The sequence below is a fragment of the Sturnira hondurensis genome, unplaced genomic scaffold (assembly GCF_014824575.4).
Source record: "Sturnira hondurensis isolate 20B ecotype Veracruz unplaced genomic scaffold, ASM1482457v3 Scaffold0015509, whole genome shotgun sequence".
Classification (NCBI taxonomy): Eukaryota; Metazoa; Chordata; class Mammalia; order Chiroptera; family Phyllostomidae; genus Sturnira; species Sturnira hondurensis.
Window position 1 is genome coordinate 2,438,177 of NW_028088140.1, and position 26,513 is coordinate 2,464,689.

Below are 26,513 nucleotides of genomic sequence, written 5' to 3' on the forward strand. Positions count from 1 at the left end.
AATGAAAGCTTTGCTGGATAGAGAAATCATTGCTTTCATGACTTCAAATACTTCTTTCCAGTCCCTGATTGCCTGCAAGGTTTCATTTGAGAAATCAGCTGATAGTCTAATGGGAACTCCTCTGTAGGTAACTCTTTACTTTTCTCTTGCAGCTTTTAAGATTCTCTTCTTGTCTTTAATCTTGGGTAACCTAATGATGATGTGCCTTGGTGTGTTCTTCTTTGGGTCCAACTTCCTTGGGACTTCCTGGAAGTCTGTTTCCTTCACGAGACTGGGGAAGTTTTCCTTTATTATTTGTTCAAATAAGTTTTCAATTTCTTGCTGTTTTTCTTCTCCTTATGGCACCCTACAATTTGGATATTGGAACATTTCAGATTGTCACAGAGGTCTCTAAGAGTCTCTTCACTTTTTCAAATTTTTGTTTCTTCATTTTGATCTGGATGGATGTTTATTTTTTCCTTTTGTTCCAAATCGTTGCTTTGAGTCCTAGTTTCCTTCCTGCCACTGCTGGTTCCCTGAACATTCTGCTTTATTTCACTTTGGGTATCCTTCATTTGTATTTTTCATTTTTCAACTAAGCTCAATCAGATCTGTGAGCATTTTGATTACCAGGGCTTTCAATTCTCCATCAGATAGGTTGGCGATCTCCTCGCTTAGTTCTCTTTCTGAGGCTCTACTCTGTCCTTTCATTTGGGCCACATTTCTTTGTCTTGGGCAGCTGACAGGTGGTAAGGGGGCGGGGCCCATAGGTATTCACCCAGGCAGGGCAACCCTCTTTGCTGCACTGCCTGTGTGGGAGGGGCCAGAGAGGGAGGAGTGTGGCTCACCATCTTCTCTGTAGTGCACTTTTCAACAGATTCTCAGACTCTCTTGTGACACTGGGAGCTTTTCCTACCGCGGCAACCCCAGTCATAGCCCACAGCCACCTTTTAGTCCCCTTAAGTCAGCCCTTTCAGCACAGCGTACAGAGCTGGGCAGCCAGCTCCACCCGCAAAGTCCATGGGTCACCCTGATTTTTCTAAGTCTGTCGGCCGGTCTGCCACCTTACCGCGCCTTACTGGTCTGCTTGTTCTGGTTGATTTTTTTAATTCCTTGGTTGGAGTTCCATGCAGTTTGATTTTCTGGCGCTTTTGTTTTTTTATTGATTTCAGATTAGTTGTTGTCTTCCTTTTGGTTGTGGGAGGAAGTGAAGGGTCTCTCCGCCTCCATCTTGGCCAGAACACCAAGAATCTCATTTACCTGAGGTAAACAGTTGTTTGAAGAGGGCAAGAGTGGAGGAGAAAGACCAGTTGGGAGGCTGCTGCAGTACAAAGTAAAAGATGGTGGTGGCCTGCATCTGTGATTTAGCTGTAGAGGCTGAGTGACGAGGATCTGCCAGCTACCTTGCAAAGAGATCAGACAAAACTTGCTGAAGCACAGGGTGTGAATGAAAGAAAGAGAAGAATAAAGAATGCAATCTAGATTTTTTTGGTCCATGCACTTCAGTGGATAGATGGTAGAGACATTTACCAAGAAAGAGTAGGCTTTGGGAATTGCAGAATTGGGTGGAAAAAGGGAGGCAGACATTAATGGGTCTCTTCTAGAAGTTTACACATGAGATGCCCATTAAACAGAGAAGCAAAGCTGTCTAGTCGATAGCTGGCTATCCATATTCCAAACTCAGAAAGAGATGTGAGCCAGAGTCATCAATATACAGATGACTCTGGAGTCATGTGCCCAATAAGAGTTCAGGAAAGCTACTAAGTAGATACAAACAGAGCAAGACTGAGGCAAGAGCCTTGGAACAATCCAACATTTGACAGGGAAAGAGAAGCAAAAAGCAAAAAGAAGAAATGGAAGGTTAGGGAAGGTATAACGATGCCTAAATAGGTTCATGCAATACTAGGGGAGTATAGAAAGAAGGTTTTTAAAAAACTCTCAGTAGATAATATGGCTGACTATGTCAACGGTGTTACAAAGGTTGAGTGAGACGAAGACAGAGAATGGACAACTGGCTTTCACTAATGGAGGCAAGTGACCTTGATAAGAAATCTTCCAAGCTCAGTGGTATGTAAAGAAAGTCTGATAAGAAAGAACTGAACAGAGAATGGGAATGAGTAAGTGGAAATAATGAGTTTTCCAGGAGTATGATGCAACAGGGAAATAAAACAGTAAAGGTGAATTATAATAAGTAAATAGACCCATTTTGATTTTTAAATATGAGTGATACATACCCAGGGAAACGATTAAGTAGAGATATCGATGATGCAGGAAACACAAACTAATGCTGGAGTAAAGCCTTTAAAGAGGCAAGAGAAAACAGGATCCAGGGCATGTTAGTCTATTACAGATACAGGAAGAGGCTTCCACTACGAGGAGAGAAAAAGCAGAGTTCTTAGGGAGAGATACAGCTATGTTGGTGGAACTGGTAGTGAGACTATGGTCTGAGTTATAAAAATATAGTAGACATGATATAAAATCATCATTAAGGACAACTTATGAATAAATGTAACTAGAAATCTCCTGCCTAGTCCCGTTGGCTCAGTTGGCTGCAGTGCTAGATTGTAGTGCTAGTGGCGAAGGGCAGGCACTGCACTGATCTCCTTATGGCCAAGGCAGTTTCACAAGGAGCCTCAGAATTATATACTTTGGGGTTCTAAATTCACCACTATGGGAAGTTAAAAAAGCCTATATTTATTCTATAAATATATAATGTCTTGAGAGTATTGTTATATATTTGAAAAGGGCATATTATGGAATCAAAAGCAAATTATATCAATGTTTTACAAGAAAATGTAGCTAATACATTTTCTGTGGACTAATAAAATTGTGTCTCAATTTAGGAAATGAAGAAAGGAAGAGTATTGGCATGTACTAAACAGGTAGGCTGAACTGCAAATCATGGTTAATACACAGCACATAGTCTTATCAAATTCTGTATTTAAATTATGTCCTATTTGTGTGTATGCACGTGTACGTGTGTGTCTGAATGTGCTGTGACAGTGGTGGTGGCAGCAGCCACCCTGACTTCTTTAAGTGAGGGCCACAGGAAAACATGCAGACACAGAAAGCATGTAAAATTTTCTTTTTATGTGTATTCTTCTTGGGAAACAGACAAATACTCTATTCATATTCCCTATTCCAAAACACAAGGAGATGCCACTACCCCAGTAAATTTCAGAGTCACCGTCTACAGTCAAACTTACATGTTCATTCCTAAACGCCTACCCACCAGGAACCCGAACTATGAAAGCATACAAAGGAAAATGGGTCAGACAGGATGCCTTTCTCTGACACTTGCCCTCAAAGAGTTCAGTTTGGTAGGACAGAGTGACAAGTAGTCAGTTAATGGCAACTCAGTGTGTTAAGTATTAGGATGGAAGTGGTGAGGATGTGGTGGGAGTACACAGGGGGGAGCTGGAGTCTGAATTAGAGGGGACTGGGGGGGATGAGGGAATTCTAAGATATCTAACGAGATCTTAAGAATGGTAAGAGATAAACAGTCATAGGAAGGATGAGGTAAAACGTTTTAAGTGAAGAGATTAGTATATTATGTAAGAGGCCCAGAAATAAGAGTGACCTTGACGCTACAGTGTTTAAGTGAACTGAAAATTTTGCTATGCCCAAACACTGAGGAACAGAGTTGGAAAGAAGCAAGGTTAGAGAGGTAAGCAGAAGCCAGATCCCACAGAGATTTGTTAACCTAACTGAGAAGTCGTTCTGAGGGCAACGTGAAACCACCGCTAGCTTTAAGCAGGAAAGTGACAGGCAGCATGAGGGGAGACAGAAAAAACACCAGTTAGTACGCCGTTCCCTGAATTACCACAACAGAACACAGTGGCCTCAGACCGGGTCATGGGAGGTAGAGAAGCAGACACTCCTGACTTAAGACAAGGTTAGGAGTTAGAATTTTCAAGTCTTGTTGACCAAGTAAACAGAAGAGGGTGAAAGATTCCTGTCAGGGGGCCACAAGGTGTTACTCACAAGGTGGGTAACAGTTCATTGGGAAGGGGAAAAAGAAAAGTATGCTTTCCGAAATGAAAGTTTGAGAAAATAAAGATGTCTAAAAAAGCACTGGGCTTTCAGCCTCAAAGCTCGGCATAAATACTGAGACAGTAGCTACAGGTGTAGGGATTACCAGCATCTAGATAATGTGTGCTAGGAGTGAATGGCATCACCTGGTGAGCGTGTGTGAATGAAGAGAAGTGTGTATAGATGAACAGAACCTGAAGCTTGACAAAAGCTAAAGAAAAGCATAGGAGCTGATGGGACTTGGCCATATAGAAAGAAAACCAACCCTAAGAGTATATAATGTTATGAAAGCTGGGAACAGAACATTGTGAGAAGGAAATAGGTCCATTATACCCAGAAAAGTGAACTTAAAGAAACTCTAAAACTATGCTGCTTCGGGATCTATCAAATACAACTTCATAAAATAATATGTATGCGGCAAAGTTAGAGGAATACTCAGTGTTACAATCATCTTCAAGAAACTAAAACACAATAAAATCTAGTGACCTGAGCAGGCATTAAATGTGTAATTCTCTGTTTCTATTACAGCAGCAATACATTTCTAGGACAAGGTCATACATAATCATTAATATAAAACCCTTGTTTGTAGCTCTGTGAAGCATACATGACTGACACACTCGAGCCCAGAAAATCCTTGCTGAATGCCTGAAAGGGCTGTGCCAACCTGTATAACCCTGTACATACACTAGGGCACCTGTGCGTTCTTGCAGTAGTCAGTAAGTTAATAATGACTTACTCTGGACAAAGGGTTGATTTTCAGAGAGTTAAAATAGATTTTCAAGGGTGGACATCAGCTTCCTTTATTATACCATGAAGACAAGGTCAAACACACCATTACTAATGGACAATTGCTGCTGACTCTACTCTGATTCCCACCACATATCTTTTATTTCTTTCTACCACTGTTTCCTTTTATTTCCTTTGATTTTTCTCTTCTACCTAATTTTAGCAACCACCACTTAAACAACTTAGTGTCTCATTTGCTTTCTCACCATTTACAAGTCCATGAAGCCAATGCCCCATACAGAATACCACTCAGTACCTGTCTTTAATTTTCATGCCTTAATTCTACCCTCTGTTTAATATAGTACAACTGAATGATAAAAATGACACCAGGGCTAGAGATCTGCCTTCTGGAAATCTTATCATTAGAGAGTCAATCTTTCAATATAAAATATACTATGGATAACGTAGGAATACATTAAAATGGAAAAGATATCAAAAGCTAGTGTACAAATAAAAGGATCAAGAAAAATGATTCAGAATAGAAATAAGGAAATAATGTAGGAAAACAATAAAGATGCACAAAAAACTGTAATGAAATTTCATGCAATTATGATGTTATAAGCAGATAATATTTGAAATAAAAGTATATTCTTGGTTTCTGAGGACTAGATATAAGGAAGGGCCACCCCAAAAACCTGAAATTTATTTTATAAAAAATGGTGTATTTATTGTTACATGTTTAAACTTTAGTCACTTTCAAAGTACTCTCCATTTGATGGAATATACCCATTGAAACATTTTTTCCACTGCTCAAAACAGTTTTTGAACTCGATTTTGATGTCTTTTACTGCTCCTGCCATTTTGTTTGTTTGTTTTACTTCTTCCACATTGGTAACCCTTTCAGGACTTTTTTTTTTTCCTTCCCTGGATGAAAAAAGTTACTTGGGGTGAGAATGTGTATGCAGGGAGGGTGGGACGGGGGGGGGGGACTACCGTTTTTGGTCAAAAACTCCTGAAAACTCAGCATGGTGTGGGTAGGTGCACTTATAAATCACCCATCGTGAAATGAGCAAACATGTTGAGTCTTCAAAAAAATGTAGTGAAGCTGAATGTAGCCCCTCACTAACAATGTCAGCTGGCACACTAATACAGATGGGCTCCTTGAACACTCACTTAGTCGGGGAAACCCGAACTACAAGGGGCCTGCTCTCCAGATGATAATTTTGGGTTTTTTTGGTGTCTTCCCTTCATAGGTGTTTGCTCTAAAAGAAAAAGCTAAAAATATGAAGTTACAAGTTTCAATTCCAGTCAATGCTGAAATTTATAGTTCTAAGTCTTTTAAAAGTAAAGATGGTTAATCAGAATCACTGGGAAGTTTTTAATTTGATAATCACATCTGGCTCAAAACACTTCATATTGATGAGGACACATATAGTAGGCTTCAAGTAAAGTTAAAGGACTATTCTACTAGAAAACTAGCAATACATTAGGAGGTCAAATGAGGAAGCACACAAATATTGAACAACTTCCTGAAAAGGGCATATGTATCTTAAGAACTGATGGATAAACAGAACCTTAAAACCAATCCTTTTTTCCATCATGTAATTCCTGCCATCAGAAAATACTGTTGAGAGAACACAGGTAACTCTTTCTTGCTATTCTTAACTCTTTTGAAACATTTATAAGCTGAATTTTTATAACAGGAAGTACAATATAGTGGTTAAAAGTATGTTCTCTGTAGCCAGAATACCAAGGTATGAATCTCTGCTCTGGGCTTAAGAAGTATGAGACTTTAGGTAAAGTCCCATAACCTTTTTGTGTTGTGGGTTCTTTGTAAAATAGGGTAAGATTGTTGTGAGGAGAAAATCATTAATGCTTGTTAAGTGCTAACCACCAAAAAGCGTTATGTGTTATCTATCAGTGTTACGTGTTATCTATCATTTTTGTTGTTGCTTTTAAGAAGTGTCTTAAGTTGTTCCTCCAGACATCACAGCAATCTCTTATTGACAACCCCAATTGTTTCTAATTTTCCTTCTCTACTCACTTTTCTCTAAAGTACATATCACCAACACACTACACATTTCAGTTAGCTGTCTTGTGAATTTGTTTCCCCCATGCAAAACTAAGACAGGAATTTATGTTATTAATGAATGTATGCTCAAAGCCTAGAAAAAGTACCTGCGACATAACAGATACCTGTTGAATACAATACCCCAGCAATTCAAAATGCACATATTCTTACACTTTATTAATATCCCTGAAATTAGGATGTAATTTAATTATACATTCTAATCATATTACAATTAAACTGCCAACACTAAATCTTTTTTAGGGGGTTTATAAAATATATGACAATTAACAACCTCAATCTAATAAAATAATATATCAAGAAACAAAATAATAGAAGAACTAAAGGAAAACACGAACTTCAGTTTTGCCTAACTAAAATTCATGTACCTTGGAGAATCATTTTAATCTTACTTTACCTGACTATAAGCAGGTTGTACTAACAGAAAAGTACTTGGTGTCTAGAACACTTGTGGGAGGGGAGGGGGCGGTAGATAAACTCCCAGCAGATTATCCTTGATGACAATTCATTTATTATCATTTGCCTAGTTGATCAGTGATAAAATGCTCATTAGCTGAGTGAGATATTTCTAAATTAAACTAAAAATATTTCTTTGGGAATAACACTTTTGTCTGGCTGCTTATTTATTCTCAACTGTAAATACAAACAAAATGCTTAAAATGGACCTTATCAAATTATCTAAAAAAGTAATTCAAAGTGACAAACTATGTATAAACAGTGAAAACAAGAGTTTGCACAAATGTTAACAGAAAATTAAATTCACACTACTAGGAAGATGAACACGAATTTTCTCAGAACTAGAGAGAACGTATTTGCACAGGTTTATTTAGTAGCATAAGCAGCAACAATGCACAGAAAATTAAGTGAGAGTTAGTGACAATTTCTGGAGATTAATCAGAGCTTTTATCATGTTGTCAAAGGGGTATATAAACCATCCCCTCCCCTAATTGAAAAAATTACTAGAATGCAAAATTTTCATTTAACTTAATAAACTTCACTATTAAATCAAAATTGATGTAAGGAGTACTGCCCAAAATAATAGTACAAAAAAGTCTCCAGTGCAAACTAATGAAAATTATGTCTATAAAAAGAAGAACACATTGTGGAGGAGCGGTTAGTTATTAGAAGACAGAACTTTTAGTTAACAGAAGATCACAAAGCTATGTTTGGGGAAAGTGCAGTTATGTATGCATTTGAAACTGAAGTTCAGTATCCTTTTTATGAACAAACCATATGCTGTTATATCAAAGGCTTTTTAATGTTAATGTCTCCTATCAATTTGGTGATCATGAGACATCCAAGAATCAGGTTTTAAATACAATAAGTACATAAGGTTGAGTTAAAGAATGAGAACCAGGTTTTAATATGCAAATCTTCAAGGTGATCTAAAGTTAGCTAACATTTCAAAGTGGGTCTGCATAATGAAGTTCAAATTTTGTCAAATTACTAACTGTTAATAGCCATGGGTCTGTTCCTGATACCCTGAGCTTAAATTAACATTCACAGGGATCTTAGCTACCTTAAGATGCTACATTTAAAAAATAGATTCAAAAAATAATTTCAATGTTATTTAAAATTTTTAAATAATTTTGGAAATAAATTTCTGCCATAATTTAAACTTTTTCCCCCTATAAGCAGTAGCATGGCATATGATGTTTCAGAAAAAAAATGTTCAGAAAAACACTTACATGTAATTTCTCTAGAACTGGCTTTCCAATACATACTAACAGTTTCAGTGTGACTAAACTACCCATCCTCACTAAAATAAACCGTCATCACCCATTTCCATCCTTACGTCCTCCCCCCTTTGCAATTTGAAACCACCTAACATTATGTTCAGCACGATCCTGTAGAAAAGACCACCATTCTCAAACCATTTCAAAGACCATAATGCAATGAAGTTATAACAAATGTTCCTTTCTCGATTCTCAAAAATCAACTTACTACAAACCAAGAACGCTTCTGTGAACACAGGGAAGCTAAACAGAATTCTAAGACTGAAAACTATTTTTAATCAAAGGAAATGACTGTCAGGTCGGAAACTGCCATCTAATCTCCATTTGCTTAAGTACTGACCATATGAACTGATTATTAAAGTTTAGGTTAAAAACCACTTAGCCAGCTACTGGCAATGACAACTGTTTTAAGTCACCTGGCAAAATGAAGAATAGTGAGCAGGGTTTATTTCCACTGAATGCTTGGAGAGCTACCAAGCCTGGTTCCATACTGCAAGCTCAAAGGGAAAGACAATTTTGCCTTTGTAAACAAGCAGCAATAATATGTATAATGGTACAAAATATTTCTTCCCGTCAACCAAAAAAACATAAACTAATTTGCAACATTATTTCTTGATCTTACTTTAACTGCACTAATCTAATAGTTGACTCACCTTTAATGTCACTGAAATTATGGCATAATCGTACAAACAGTCAAGACAACATAAGCATGGTCAATGTAAGCAAGTACACAGTACTCTCCACACAAAACACTAAAATCAAATGTAATAAAACTGACCTTCATTGGGAGATGTTTTCAACCTGGTGCAAATTCCATAGACGTCTCCATAGCTTTCCTGTATTTTTCGTAATGCATCTGTAGACCTGAGCTCCATGAGAGCCCGCAGTTCTGCGAGCGTAATTCCAAAGTCTCCATCATGATTAGCCTCCTTCAAAGAGTTTTTCACTCCACTATATGAAACGGAGTTGTTTGCCATGTCGCCCATTACAGGTATAATTTTTTAGAAGGAAAATGTTTCCCAAAAGATTCTAATTTTCACTTGATGTATTTCCAAGATGAAAATCTTTTACATATGAAAATCTTTCAAATATGAAAATCTTTCTTAAATCAAACACTCATTGTGTGACTTTGTAAAGCAGCATCAGCATTCCCCAGAGAAGTATTTTGACCTTTGGCCCATGACTAATTTCTTCATATCAATCATGAGATGTACACATCTGTAAGAAGAAAATATAAATTACTAAAATCCCTCTTAGAGTACTATGCATGTAAACAAATCTCATCAGGTAAGCTAATTAAAGCTCATCATTTAATAATAAAAATAACTATAATCTCATTCCTTTACAACGCTATACATGATAGAAGATCAAATTGTAACCTCTAAATAAGACTGTATATCACAGGACTAAATAAACCTGCATTTCACATGACTGAATTTTATGGTTCATTCAGTATTATTATTATCAGTTACTATTAAGTATTTATGTTCCAAATACTATGCTAGTTGCTTTAATTTCATTCTCATTTAATCATCATGATTTAATCCCACCAGGTGTTATTACTCATTACTCTTTTTTTTAGTATTTAATCCTCACCCAATGCTATGTTTTTATTGAATTGAGAGAGAGAGAGAGAGAGAGAGAGAGAGAGTGAGAGAGAGAGAGAGAGAGAGAGAGAAAGAGAAACATCAGCTGTGTGCCTCCTGTAAACACCCGGAATCAAACACAGGTATGTGCCCTGACTGGGAATTGAACCTGCAAACTGCTCTGGTATTCACATCTGGCTCAAAACACTTCATATTGATGAGGACACATATAGTAGGCTTCAAGTGAAGTTAAAGGACTATTCTACTAGAAAACTAGCAATACATTAGGAGGCCAAATGAGGAAGCACACAAATATTGAACAACTTCCTGAAAAGGGCATATGTATCTTAAGAACTGATGGATAAACAGAACCTTAAAACCAATCCTTTTTTCCATCATGTAATTCCTGCCATCAGAAAATACTGTTGAGAGAACACAGGTAACTCTTTCTTGCTGTTCTTAACTCTTTTGAAACATTTATAAGCTGAATTTGAATATAAACATCCAGTATACAGGATGACACTCCAACCACTTGAGCCACCTGGCCAGGGCTACTCATTACTCTTAAGAAGAGTAAGCCTCAAAGATGAAAAGCTTCTGCACAGCTAACAAACAGATGCCTAAAATGGATGAGCTGGGATGTCTCTAAACCCCTGTTTCTCTCAATACACAGACCTCTCTCCAAACATTTCATATAGAATAGCCTCTGAAAAGGCAAGAAGCACAACAAACCCTCTAATATGTTTTTCTTCAATTCTCCTTGGCACTCTGTGACATCACCATATTTTGGTTTCCTAAAATTATCATCCACCATGATTTTTGTCACATGTCACTACCTCTGGTCTTCCCTTGACCAGGTATCTGAAGAAATTCTCAATTCTCTAGTCACTCTTTACTGAATGTTATTCCATTTTCACTTTTTTGCTGGCCCTCAGTATTATCTTAAATTACCTTGTTTATTACTGATTTTTTTTTTTTGCTGGAGGGCAGTTAGTCTTCTCCCATCTACAGTCTTAGTTCTGAAGGCAGGGTTTGTCTATTACTACATCCTGAGAACCTAGAACTGTGCCAGGTACATGGCAGACATTCAATAAAGCATTTGAGGAAAGAATGGACGCATTACTTCAATTTTCTTCAAAACACTTTCAAGTTCTTTTCTTACTATATACTACTTAAATGAGTTAACTTTCTCCATCTACATTTTTTAAAAAATCACTTTAAAGTTAACATGGCAACAATGGATTCACCATATTCCCAAATTAGAGAGCTCCCTTCCTTTGATCACCATTATCCTAATTCCCTGGGGCTGAGATTTTAAATCATTTTTGATTCTCTCCACCCCAGCTTCAGTCAGTTACTGGGTTACACTAACCTTTGCTTTGAAAAGCCTCTTTTGTACCCTACACAAATTATAATCACCACTCCCCATCAGGTTCTCTCTCATTCTAACATCTACAACCAATCCCTTTTGCATTTTGCTATTACATTTAATTTAGTTGGGCATCATGCCACTAATCTCGTAGAATGCAAATATAGTCCTATTGCTCATGTCTGTTGGGCATTCAAGGCTAAACTCTATTTTAACCTATTTAACCTCACACTCCCAGTTTAATAAGTGTTTCATGATTAGGAACTAGAAAAGATTACTGCCAAGTGCAATTAATCTTCAGCCTTTGTGATGGGGATACTTGCAACTCATGGTATCTCATAGTTCAGTATCCATCAAAATCACCCACAGAGCCTGTTAACATACAGATCACTGGTCTTCACCTCCAGAGTTTTATTTTCAGTAGGATTAGAGCAGGTTCCATAATCTGCTTCTCTAACAAAGTCCCATGCCATACAGATACTATTCATCCAGGAAGCACACTGTGTGAACCAATGGACTGAAGACTGGGCTGAAAACTTTGAATTCATTTAAAACCACAATGAGATATCACTTCACACCTGTCAGAACGGCTCTGGTTAATAAATGAACAAACAAAGTGCTGGCCAGGACGTGGAGAAAAGGGAATCCCAGTGCACTGTTGGTGCGAATGCAGACTGGTGCAGCCACTGTGGAAAAAAGTATGGAATTATCTAAAAAAATTAGAAATGGAACTGCCTTTTGACCCAGGGATTCCACTGCTGGGAATACCCTAAGAATCCTGAAACACCAATTCAAAAGAACTTACACACCCCAAAGTTCATAGCAGCGCTATTTACAATTGCCAAGTGATGGAAACAGCCTAAGTGTCCATCAGTAGACGAGTGAATCAAAAAACTGTGGTACATTTACACAAGGGAATACTCTGCAGCACAAAGAAAGAATTCCTACATTTTGTGACGGCATGAATTAAAACTGGAGAATAATATGCTAAGTGAAGTAAACCAGTCAATCAAAGACAAATACCGGATGATCTCCCGTGTAAGAGCCATCAAAACAAACTGACAAGCAAAACAGAACCAGAGGCATGGAAACGTGGAACGAACTGACAGCAGCCAGAGAGGCAGGGAGGGGGGAACAGGGAAAGAAGGGGACGGGACTAGTCAAAGAACACGTCTGAGTCACCCACGGACAGAGATAATGGTGTGAGGACTGACTGTGGGAGTGGATGTGGGCTGGGTGGAGGAGGGCCAAGTGGGAAACACTGGGACCACTGTAACAGAATCACAATAATAATTTAAAAAATAACTCTGAATTCATACCACCTGGCTGAGGATAGCTGGTGGAGAAAAATTCTGCCTGCCTTGGGTTTAATTTGCAAGCATATGAGAGTTATAGATGCTATAAGACACTTTCTTTCATTGTCTGCTTCCTCCCATTTCATAAACCCTTCTCCTTGACCAATTATTACAAATTTTACTCATCTCCCAGGCAAAATGGGTTTCCTCCTACTCACACACCAATTATTATAACCACCCAATTTCAAAAACTGGAGAAGGTGGTTATTTGAAACATCCCTAACTTTTCATACTCAAAATTAGTTGTCGAATGTCACACCAACCCTACACTAAATTGTTATTTATTTAGACATAAATTAATTATGATTCACAAATCTCTGTGTTGGGGGCATGTATGTCATCATTCCTCTGATTTCCACAAAAGAATTTTCCTCGACATCTTCTGGCCTCAACCCCACCAATTACCACTGAGGTGAAATGAGATGCCTGACAGGAGATTTTCTGAGAGCAACTCGACATTTATAACCTCTTTACTTCTTGGCCTTCCCTTGGGACCCAGAGGTCTGCAGGACTCTTGCATTCTGATCTGAGTTATCAGGGGCAACCCCCAGGTTAAAAAACCTATTGTTCAAAGTGTTGGGGGGTGGGGTAGGGATGAATAAGTAACTGTTTAGTTCTGGGTTCAATATTATAGTCTCACTAATGTCACACAAAAACCAAGTCCTTCATTTCAGCTTTTGTTAGTAATAAAACTAATCTTTTTTTTCAGTGTGTCAATCCTTACCTTTTTTCTGGAAAGAATTCAAGAAGGAGATAAGGGTATTATTTGGGTGCCCGTAAATTTCTCAACAATAAGCATACATAAAAGAGCTACTACATAATAAAGCTATGGTCTGAATCTCTATTTGTGTTCCTTTTGCTATACTGTCTCCACTTTAAGCCTTCACATTTATTAGGTTGAAATGGAAATTTTTGTTGGTCAAAAAGAGTAAAATAACACCAAATGTGCTATTTAATAAAAGTGGAATTCAAGAGATATTATAAGTAGTTTGTTATTTGCCACCTCAGCTTTCTTTTCCGCATTTTTCAGGCAGTAGTCCTACTTTTGTTTAGAGATCTGCCCTCCCCAACTCTTAATGTAGTCTATCCCCGGTTCAGCAATGAGGCTCGTGCTGTAACTCTAGAGTGCAATGCAGTCTTGCTTCTTCTTACTGAAGTTAAATCTGGGATGTAAAAAGCCCCTGCAAGGGAAGGTGGGACAGAGGATGAAAGAGCAGAAATGTGCCTGTTACTGCAGCCCACTTGAGCCCCTTTTTCAATCAACACCTCGTTTGTTCTATCCCTGATATTTTTAGTAATTGGTCAATAAATTCCTTTCTGGAGTTGTTTAATCACTTTCCAACCCATAGTGCTTTAATAAGTACACGATTACCAATCATGTTCAGTTCCCCATTTAAAGAAAGGGAAATCAAAGAAAAGGCACCACTTTCTAAAAGTGACTTTTTGAATTACAGATGACCTACCTATTATATACCAGGGTGTTGTCTATAGCTTCTTCCACCATTTTTCTCTCTACCTACTCTTCTCTCTTCCATTCACTGAAGTACAATGGAACCTCAGTTCTCAAAATTCATTCATTCCAGAAAACTGTTTGAGTACCGATTTGTTTGAAAACCAAATCACCTTTGTTTGTTGCTTGAGATGTGTGGCTGATCATAAAGGTATCAGCATGAAAGGGTTATTGGGTCAAGAACAGAGACCCTAACTTTTGTCAGACAATTGAGACTTTTTTTTCATGAACAATTTGGTCAAGAACTGAACTGTTGGGGCCCCGGCTGGTGTAGCTCAGTGGACTGAGCGAGGGCCTGCAAACCACACGATCGCAGTTCGATTCCCAGTCAGGGCACATGCCTGAGCTGCAGGCCAGTTCCCAGCAGGGGACTCACAAGAGGCAACTATACATTGATATTTATCTCCTTCTCTCCTTCCCTTCCCCTCTAAAGATAAATAAATAAAATCTTTAAAAAATTAAAAAAAAAAGAACTGAACTGTCTGAGAACTGAGGTTTGATTGTAGTGGATTGACAAAAACGTTAAGGACAACAAAAAGTTTTGTTTCTCACTTGTTAGCTACAACATGATAATCAGAAAAAGACACACTATTTGGGATTAGGATACAACAGAAAACAGATAATCTATTTTGCTTCTCTTCATCCTCTGAACCATTCTGATGTTCCGTTTGAAAAGTTTAAGAAGAAATGTTAAGTGGAAGCTGAGGCCCCAAAAGAGGGGTATTTAAAGAAAACAGAGAGCTAGTCCAAATAGGCCTCCTGGCCTACAAAATTTATCCTAGAGTCCCCATATTATGTCTCTAATCAAAATACCGTTGGTTGCCTTCAGGGATTGTGGTCAAAGACAGATGTAATTTAAAACTAGAGTTAGGCAAAAACAGTTACAGTCTTCGAAAAAGAATAAGGTAGATTCCAGCTGACACACAAGCTTTCCAATAAATGGGCAAGGCCATGAAAGACAAAAAGATGGCTGTGAGGCCCCAGTAATGAGTGGAGCTCACAAAAATACAGCTTTGTTAATAATACAAGTTCAATTCCTCCTTTCACAAGTTGACTTGAACCTAAGTAAGTCAGCAAATATGTCAGGTGACAGAATCGCAATCCAGAAAGACAGGTGGCAATGAGAAGCTAAACTTAACTGGTACAAAGTATGGCTTCTCCATTTAATTCCAGAAACATAACTGAGAACAGTTTGCATGACATCAATTTAACCTGGCAGCCAAGGAGAGCAGACTGGAATGCGCATGCGTGAACAATGAGCAATCACTGTACTAGTCAGTGGGGGTGGGAGATGCCTTGAGTGAGCATGAGTACCACGTGCCCATCACATTCAAAATGACTGAGCAGAGCAACAAATCTGTAACAAATTTTGCATTAAGTTTCAGCATTCCTCTGTGGAAACTATTCAGATGATTTAGAAGGCCGAAGCTATGGGCAATTGGTGACTGGCAGTTTCATCACAACAATGCACCCACCCGCTCATGCACTGTATCTCGTGCAGAGTTTTTTGGCCAATGATCAAAAAAATCACCAAAGTGTCCCAGTTCCCCCCAAGGCCTAGATTTGGCACTCTGCGACTTCTAGCTTTTTCCAAAACTAAAATCACCTTTGAAAGGGAAGAGATTTCAGATAGCCAGTCGGATTTGGGAAAATACGGCAGGGTAGCTGATAGCGAGTGGAACTGCGTGAGGTCCCAAGGTGCTTACTTTGAAGGGGACTGAAGCATCACTGTCCTTTGTACATTTTTTTTGTATCAATAAATGTCTTTATTTTTTTAATAGTACATGGCTGGATACTTTCTGGACAGACCATGTATATTCAAAAACAAAGGTTCATTCTGCTCAAAATTTAGTATGCATTACCTCAATGTTAATTAACAGGATATAAATGCTTTCCCCTTCCACATCCAAAGTTGATTTGGCAATAATGACAAGAGTCTAACATCGAACAAAGGGAGATTAACAGACCTATTTATTCTACTGAGTTATCCAAAAAGCTTTTTTTTTTCCTGCAAGATGGCTCTAGTAGCTCTTAAGTTGTCCGTAACTTCATTTTGTTAGATTGTATTGTGACAGCTGTCATACTGTCATATCAGCATGCATTAAAAAATATTCATCAAAATTGGTAAATTTTTGTGCAGCCATTTTAATATACTGAAGATGGAAGAAAATACACATTTTCAGCATATCATGTTTTATTATTCCAAGAAAGGCAAAAACACAATTGAAACATAAGAAAAGATTTGTGCAGTGTGTGGAGAAGGTGCTGTGACTGATCAAACATGTCAAAAGTGGTTTGTGAATGTGCATTTCTTGCTGGACAATGTTCCGTGGTCAGGTGGACCGGCTGAAGTTGATAGCAATCAAAATAAGACATTAATTGAGAACAATCAACATTATACCATGCAGGAGATACCGGACATACTCAAAACTTCAAAATCAATAGTTACTGGTGAAAACAAAAAATGTGTCTTTTATTTTACAGAAAAAAACCATATGGCCAGCCCAGTACTCTGCCTTGGACAAAGACAACTATAATATTACAGGATCATCTATATAATACAAACACAATAAGAGTAAATGCACACCTCAATATATGTGTTAGTACATGCAAAACTATTTGAATTTAGCCTGCACACAGTAAATGGTAAACACATGTTACTTATTTTTGTTGTTATTTAAAAATATTTGCAGATCCATTCTTCAGATCATAACCCTCCTATAAGGGGGATCCCAAGCCATTTCACAGGAGGAACATTTACTGAAATATTCCTAAACCTAAAGGAAAAGAGAATCCTGATGATAGCCTAATATCTGCTGTGCTGATAAAGCAAGATGATGACTAAATGTATCAAAAAGACTAATGAATGAAGGAGAGACACCAACTTTTGTGTTATAGATAATAAGCTCACTAAACTTTGCATTGGCAGGTCTGAATTGCCATGAAATACATACTGTAAAATAGTTAATAATAAAAAAATGCTGATGCCCTGGGTTGTGTGGTTCAGTGGATTGAGCATTGGCCTGTGAACCAAAGGGTCGCCAGCTCGATTCCCAGTCTAAAACACGTCTGGGTTTCAAACCAGGTCCCCAGCAGGGGGCCCATGAGGGGCAATCACACATTGATGTGTCCTTCTCTCTAAAAATAAACAAATAAAATATTTTAAAAAATCCATTCCCTTTAAAAGGTTGTATTGCTGGTCCTAATATGGTAAGCATGCTTTATGTGTACACCTCTGACTTCCTGTTTAGCACCCCATTCTCCATCAATCCTGTTTAGTTTGTAGGTAAGGCTACTTCCATGATAAAATATCCAGACCAGAAAAGTTACTCTTTTTATATAGAGGATTTAAAATACCATCTAACTTGAGATCCGCTAATTGTGGGCATAAGCTTAGGAAAGTTATTTGATTAATTTCAACCCTAAGTTTAAACAAACTGGTTATAAATCAAAAGTAATTTTCTTGTTAGAAACCAATCTTTTCATTTAAACTTTTATTAATCTCTTAAAAGGTCCTTTGAGTCAGGCAGTTCAAGATTCCCAAGCGATTTTTTTCAAATCACTCCCAATTCAGAATGAAATCTGGAAACTAACATAAAAAGTTGGAGATCCAAATCTTAATTTTCTAATGTTCACAGATTTTGTAACTACTTCAGTATATGAAGTTATTTTTGATTTCATATATTCTTTCCCAAGAAAATTCAAACAGTTCCTTTAAGATATGCATACTGAAACAGTTCAATAAAGTATCTTTGGATTTTCATTTGATATACTAAAATAATTTAAATTAATCCAAATTTCTATTTACTAACTCTATCACATGTCTCAGTAAAATTTTTTAAAAATTAGTATTTACAAAATTTCTTATTCCATGACTGATTCTATAGGAAGACAAATTACAGGTTTGCATTTTTAAAAAGTATCCTCTAAAAGATAACACATTTTTCCATTCACTTAAGAGAATATTTTTTAAAATTTATAAACCAAAATAAAATATGAAACATAAATTTTAAAAAGCCATCATTCTCTTGAAGAATGGTTACAAAGTAAAGAATCAGAGACTTTAATAGCTGAAAGAGATGTTGGAGATAAAATCTTATTGCTCATTTTATAGCCATTGAAACAAAACACTTAATATAAGTTTCCAAAAAGAATAAAGATGCTTATAATAAAAGAAAGCAAGCATTAAGTACTCACACAATCATTAAAAAGAAGAGCAAAGGACCAACATTTAAATCATGGGATAGATCATAACAATATACAGGTTTGAGAGTGGCTGAGATCAGGGAAATAACTGGCAATGTATTTCAAACGGACACTACCACCCTAGCTGTTAGATGTGCCATTTGATCAAAAGCTAAAAAGAGGTTTTGGCTACAGCCTTTTAAAAAAAGAACACCCAAGAAATCTCCATTTTATTGTTTTTTTCTTTTAACATAAAACTAATTCAACTCCCTTTGTAGGCAAGTAGTTGTGAAAACGCAACTGGTCTTCAGAAGTCTTTCACTGTGGCTGCTATTGGCATTCTATTGACAGAGAGCACTACCTCATAGATCAGGAAACCCAGCTCACCCTGCCCAACTAGAAGTCAGCAGTGACAGTGTGGACTATCTGAAACTCACCGCCTTAAATGCCCCTGCAGAAGGATCAGAGAATATAACTACTTCATAACTAAGCCCAGATTTAGGCCCATTATATTCAAAATTTATTTAAAGGCAAAACCATGCCTTATTCACCTTTGATCTCCGTATCTTAGCAAGAGATATTATGATCTTTCAATGATCTTATATAGTAACTTTCTGCAGATTAAGAAAAAAAGACCTTATACCTTGATTCACACCCTGTAATTTTTTATCTTTTAACAATTAAGACAATGTACTATAAACCACTAAATATGAGTAGTATCATTCAAATTTAATAGTACTCATTACTATTGGCAGGAAGAGCAGATGATCTAATATTATGTGTATCAATGAATGGTAGGGACTTTCTTTTACAAAGTTTTGTGACATTCAAATTATTTCATTAAAACATTCCAAAGTATCAAGGGATAACTCAATTTTAACATTACTTTGAAGTCACATCTTTTCTTTTTTTAAATGGGGCTTAAAGAAAGCAAAGCACACATACTGCAAAAAAAGCACAAACACTATAAAACTTGTTTAGAAAAGTAATTTTTATCAGGTGAGTGAAGACTGATAATGTATAAACAAGGTTAAATTCACCAAACAGGATTTCAGTTTTATGTAACTGATAAAACAGAAAAATAAGCACAGTCTACAATGCCTGATGAGTCTCAAAGGATCATGAATGCCACTGCTGTGTCTGTGTGGACTAAAATCAGTCTCACTCTCCTCGGGAAGTTACTTTATCACCTACTAGACTCTTCCATAGGGGAAGACTAAGCACAATACTCTGAAGGGCAAGTTACAGCTGCTGTCAGTAGTAAATTCAGATAACCACTTCAAATAACCTCTCAGGGTGGGGAAAAAGTAGAATAGTGGAAGCACCAATTTGTTCTTCTATTACAACAATTTTCAACTGGTATGCTGCAAGAATTTTTAAAATATGCAACACCTGACTATTTAGTCAGGGGCACTGACCTCCTTTCCCTTAAACTGTCAAATAAAAATGACAACAGCCAACATAACATCCTGTGTGAATGAATGAAAATTATACCTATTTACTTTAGATCGGCAACAATGTGCTTTTTTGGAGTGCTACAGAATTTTAGTAGTTTACATGTGCCATGAGATGAAAAAAGTTGAAAACCACTTTTCTATTATGTAGCTTTCATAACACATCTGCAATGATTTGTTTACTCCCTGTCTTCCCCTAATGAACTGTGATCTCAAGGCAGGATTTGTGTCATTATTTTTAATCCTTAGCACTGTCTGATGCAAGGGTGCCCAACCTCCAGGCTATGGATGGATACTGGTCATGGCCTATTAGGAGCTGGTTCACACAGCAGCAGGTAAGCTTAACTCTAATGAACGTGAATCATCCTGAAACCATCCTCCCCTACCCTACTGTGTGGAAAAACTGTCTTCCATGAAATCGGTCCCTGGTGCCGAAAAAAAGGTTGGGGATCCACTGGTCTGGAATATAGTATGTTTCATGTTTATTAAATAGAAATGTTTGTTTGAACCTTAAACTAAAAACTGATTTGAAAGACAGGCTTACAATAGTAAACGATGACAATCCAAATAACAGAGCAAAATCAAACCTGGTAATAATCCTATATTTAAAATAGTAAGCTAGGCGTGTAGTGATTTGAAAGTCACAGCACTCAAAGAGTTTTCAAACCACCTTGGTATGCAGCAAGATACATAAACTTTCCTTTAAAGACAAAAGAGCTAAAAGGTATTTCAGATTTTCAAATGAATTCGACAATGACTGCCACATGACAGTAGTTTTTACCCAGGGTCCTAGATCCTTGAGGCCATACAAAGTAACAATGCTGAGTTTCATAAAGCCTTGATAAAATGATACATTTACTTAAGAGATAGTTTGTTAGGCTTATCCGTGGTAAATTAAAATGATACCAAATCAATCACAATAAAGTTAGCAATTAGATCTAAATAATAAATAAAAATCTTACCCAGTTAAGGCAGTTATTATCCTCTCTAAAATTTGCTATTCCTAATTTATCTCCAACTCACAGATCAACACATTTCAATTCAGGTTCTCCTGTGCTGCACTGAAACTAATCTTCAAGGTGACTACTGACTCCTCTTGGTTCTGTATCTAAATGACACATCTAGTCCCTCTTACCTGAACCTACTGGCGAACTCTACTACTGCTACCAAAATATTGTTGCCTTAATTCCTCTGATGCTCGACTCTTGCTCCCAGCACACTGCCATCTCTGGTTGCTCATTCTCATTTTCCACTGCTTGTTCCTCTTCTTGAATAATTGTCAAGGGAGTTAGTGGGGAGAGGCTGGGTGGTACAGTAATCCTGACCATAATTGTTTTCATTTGTTTTTAGTCAGTGAGCATGAGATCAGTTACAGATACTAGTAAAAATTTATTTGCATGTGCCTTTACAAGTTTATTTTTTCCAATTCTCTCTCGTATTTTAAAATTTCACAATTCAATTAAAATGATGAAACCACACTACAGCAGTCAGGCTTACTGAAAGCGTGATAAAACAATCTGATTTTCTTACCTATTCTAGCCTCACACACCTCCTATTCCCCACAGCCTTTAGTTTATAATGAAATATGTATGCCCAAAGTAGAACATGTCCAATAAAATGGTGATTCATTCCCCTCCCTACAGCTGCAAGACAATTACTCTTGCTTTTGAATTGTCATTTCTAGCACAGATTGTTTGTTTATGCCAACAGAGTACTTAATTAAGCAGAGTATGTGATAAAATTTTAATGTGAATGACCCCAAACATAGACATCTTCAAGTTCACTACACACATTTTTGCTTTATGGTCAAGTCAGTCAGAATTATCTTATTTCAAACAACGAGGTACCTATATCTCTTGCAAGGTTGTCTTATTTTTGCAAGGCTGTACTTACAAGAGCCAAAAACAACCAACCAACAAACCAACCAACGAACCACTCAACCACACAAAAACAATCCTTCTGAATTTACCACAACCAAGATAAATTTAAAAGTGCTGGGGCACATAGTGGATTATTAAAATCATTTATGTATGAATTCTACATACTAGAGACCAGTGGTTCTCCAACTTTAGCTTGTATCAGAATCACCTGAAGGGCTCCTTAAAGCAGATTGTTGGACCCCAGCCCCAGAATTTCAATTCAATCGATTTAGGGTTGGCACACAAATTCACATTTCTAACAAATTCTCTGGTGATGGTGGTACTGATGCTACTGATCTACAGAAACACTATTACAGATAAAAAGTATGTCCCGAACTCTGATTAAGGAACAAACTCTTGAATTATCACCTTAATAAAAATTTCCTGACAACCATATTAGCAGATTACTCATGGTTACTATGCTGTTCCTATTTTGCATGAATAACTGAAAGCATATCATATTCTAAAAATATTCTGAGATGTTATTTTAAATTATTTTAGTTTTTAATATTAAGTACATTAATATTTTGTAATTAAAATCTTATATAAATACTGCAAATGACTTCCTTCTTTTAAAGTAAGAAATGTGGAGGCTCATACACCTACATTTTGAGCATATGTAAATGATTTTAAAACACCTGAAAGTATTAAATTTTAACAACAGAAAACTATAATTTAGATCACCACCTTCTGCTCTCCCCCAAAATAAAGTATTCTTTGTTTTTCTACTGTTCTGTTATTCCATTTAGACATTTAAAAATTTTCATCATAATAGGTCTCCTAGCAAAAGATACCTCTTTGAAAAAGGTCAAAAATAAAGAAAACTATTTTTATATAATCCTGTGTAGCTTACTACCAAATGTAAGAACATATTATATCTCCAGTTAAATATGAGAACAAAATGTTCTACCATCTTCTAGTCTCACTGGTTTTGAGAATGTCAGCTATCGTCAAAGAAGAGATTTCTAAATTAAAACAGTGTTGTTTTTCCCCCTTCTGTTCAGGAGGAGCTAGAAGGCAACATGAACGCTTGAGTGTCTCACCAGCTGCTCTGTCAGCCTACTCAGTTCTTAAGAGCTTCTATACTGTCAGTTCACAAGAACCTACACTTAAAGGCTTCAGGAAACAGGATGCTCACTATGTCACTGAATAAGCCCACAAAAATAAATTTGGCAATATTTAGGGGGTGTAATTCTTATCTGTAAATTTAACATGAGTTTTTTGTTTTCTTATTTAAAACCCTAGATTTCAAGGATTATTTATTCCAATATTTAGACGACTACAGAACTATGAGAAGAAGACACTTTCCACGTCTTTATCTTCTTTTTCTTTATTTATATAATTTGACAGTTGATCTTTTTTTGTTATTTCCAGCTGTGGTTACTAAAGAACAGCTCAGTAAATCAATACTCACTTTCGCAACACATTCAAGGAGTCGGGCTAAAATTAAGGTAAGCTATACTTTAAGAGAATGTTGAGGCATAACCACTCCATCCCATCATGTTGATGATCCTTCAAACACTCTGGTTTCAGAGTTCCTGACCTTCATTCCAAGACTCTGATTTGTACTCTGTGACTGCTATTCAAAGGTAGAACCTCATGTTAAAAGTCATCAGTTGAAATTATTGTATTTTCAAGATTTTCTGTCTGGTACACCCTTATCTCCCTTTCTCTCTTCACTCACATGGAATCTTGTGCATACATTCTGACCTACAACTTCAAAAGTAGCTGAAGAACCCTTCTGATTGTATGCTTGCCTCCCTAAAACTTCCCAATGGTCTGCAACTCCAGTTTTGCTCTTATGTCTCACTTGCTCTTTTATCCTTCTACTATACCCATCTGGTTAATTAGCTACCCTCAAACAGACATAACACCTGGTTGAGCAATTTTGTTTAAGGTATTTAAAACTGAGTTCCTCGTTCTATTAGAAACCTAGTTTCTTAGTCATAAACAATCCATTCATGCATCTCTAACTTAGTACATTGTTCCCTTCAGTCTCCTCAAAACAAACCTCTCCTGGATTCCGTTAACCAAACAAGTTATCCTTGTCCCCTTCCTTTTACCATACCTCGTAATAAGGTCTATCCTCAATGCCTCTCTGACCATCTACTCTCACCCTGATCCCTGGTAAATTGGACCCATCCTCACCCTTCTGAGCTCCGCTCTATGGTTATCGGTAATACCAAGCTTAGTCTTCATCCTCCTATATATTTTGGGTCATCTGACAGTATTCTTCCCCCTTAGCCATTATATCACTTAGTTCTCATTAGGTCTCTATCCAATCCTCATCAGCCCACATTCCTTGGCTTTTTTAAATCTTTCCACACAGTAAATGAGGCTATCACCCAGGGGTCTCTTCCCTACAGCCTCTTTCTTGGCAGCTCATACCACATCGTGACCCACATCTAATGCCTTGATCAAGCTCCAGGCCCATGTTTTCAACTGTTAACAGACATCCCCATTGGAATATCTTGCAGCACATCAAACTCTGTACTAACCTCTTTAGTTTAGTGTCCTCTGAGTGTCCCTGGCAAACCTGTTGTTCTTCTCCTTGGATATTCCTATCAGTCCCATACATAAATGAGTAAGCCTCAGGTCCAAGTCTCTTTCTTCAAGGAACTTAAAGCTTAACATGAGGGAGAAAGACAAACATACAAGCAAATACAATTAAGTGTTATAGAGAGCATCACCAAAGATTTAGTGAACAAAGGATAAAGTGTCAAATGTGTGTGTGGCTTTGAGAAAGGCTTCACTGTCTAGGATATACCTAAGTTAAAGCCGAGGGAGGCACAGGTGAGAAGGGGCTCATAACAAGCCGGTGTGATTGCTAGTCTGATACTCTTGAGCACAGGAGAACAAGGAGATAGCACAGGACACACTGTACATACGCCTGGCAGCTTTCTTACAAGACTGTTCTCTCAGATACAACTTAAGCTTCCTGAAGGCAGTAGCTACAACTGTGTTCCTGTTATTGCTGTTACAGAGGCTAATAGATTACTCAATTATTCAATAGAATAAAAATGGGCAGAATAAAGTTTAAAGTGTAAAGGCATAATGCATTTAAAATCCTCAAATTCCCCTAACAGAAAGTCAAAATGAAATAAAATAGGCAAACACACATAAAAATGGAAAGAAAACTTCAGGTTAATTTAGTATTGAGAGGGAGAAAGCATGCAGTTTTCAAAAATTCTTCACTTCTCAATTCCTTCTGAGGAATATTTAAAATACGGGTGATTTAAATCATCTTATAAAAGTAATGAGAGACTTGTGCCATCTTTTCAGAAAGATAGGACATACTTAATTTCTCTTTGTAGCAACTGCATAAATCTTTTGAACAGAAGAAAGGATTACTTTCAATATGGTGACAGACACTGGGCAGAATCTCGCTGCAGAGGTCTTCAATAGAAGACAGTGTCAGCACGGGTGTCATATACTAAATTGGCACCCCTCCTCTCAAGCATTTGTTTTAGTTTCAGTGTTGCTGTCAGACACCTCACCTCCTTCTCCAGATAAACTTCAAATGAAGTCTCCAAAGGTCGTTCTCCTCATGAAAGTTAGCCTATATTCCCTTTCCACTAACTTCTCCTTAAAGGAACAGTTAAATGTTCTACTCTGACCCCATGACATGGAATTAGTCTATTTCTCTGGGCTGTTATAGTCTGTTTGAGCCAGTATCACATTACTTGTATACCTACCTCTCTTTCTGATGAAACTGTAAGCTCTGAGGGCAGGATGGTCTTGCTCATTTCTGTTATCTCCTAGTGACCACTATAACAACGGCACTTGCACACAGAACTACTCAATACAGTGTAATTGAACTAAACTGCAGGGTATGTGGCAAACAGTGGTCCTTTAGTAAGGCTCACCTCAAGTGCCAGCAAAAATGACTGTCAATTCCAGAGAAGTAGAGATTCTTTCAGCACTAGAGAGCACGCCTGGCTCACCACCAAATCATAACTATGCTGACGGCAGGTCCATACTTAGACTCCATTCCAGCACTTTGCCATACTAGCTGAGTGACCTTACAGTGTTTCAGCTTCCTCACTTGTTAAATAGGGATAACACTATATACCTCATAATTTTTGAGACGTTTAAATTAAGATATGAAATATCTTAATATCGATTCAATATCTTAGTACTTGGCATTCGAAAATAAGCACTCACTAGCCATTTATTTGTTATAATTAGCAGCAACATTTTTAATTAGTTTCTAGTAAACTGTCATATTTAGCATACATTATAGAATACTTAGGTTAGCCTATTAATATACAATGCTCACGATACATGTATCTTAAATAAACAAAGACTGTAATTCAATATTTGAATTTGGTATCTTTATATATGACTTCTAATAGTATTTAAGAATGAAGAAGAAAAAAGACCATCACACATTCAGAATTTCATAACAGCTGATCTATAAAGTAGATCAGTCTACTTTTTAAATTAAATTTTACTGTATTTTTTCCATTACCATTTAGTCCCCTTACACCCTTCTGCCCCCAGCAATCATCACACTGTTGTCCATGTCAGTGAGTCCTTTTACATTTTCCCTTGATCCCTCCCACCCCCATCT

The 26,513-nt window shown here is 37.1% G+C and overlaps 1 protein-coding gene across 3 annotated transcripts in view; it reads right to left on the reverse strand.

Annotated features, from left to right (window-relative positions):
• The window catches only part of ATP2B1 (ATPase plasma membrane Ca2+ transporting 1), a 125,175-nt gene that overhangs the window by 56,142 nt on the left and 42,520 nt on the right, over window positions 1-26,513 (reverse strand). For all 3 annotated transcript variants that reach the window (XM_037064649.1, XM_037064650.1, XM_037064651.1), the window contains exon 2: window positions 9,341-9,780. In XM_037064649.1, coding sequence (XP_036920544.1) covers window positions 9,341-9,548 — 208 coding nt within the window. In that variant the 5' untranslated portion in view covers window positions 9,549-9,780. The remainder of the gene's footprint in view (window positions 1-9,340; window positions 9,781-26,513) is intronic.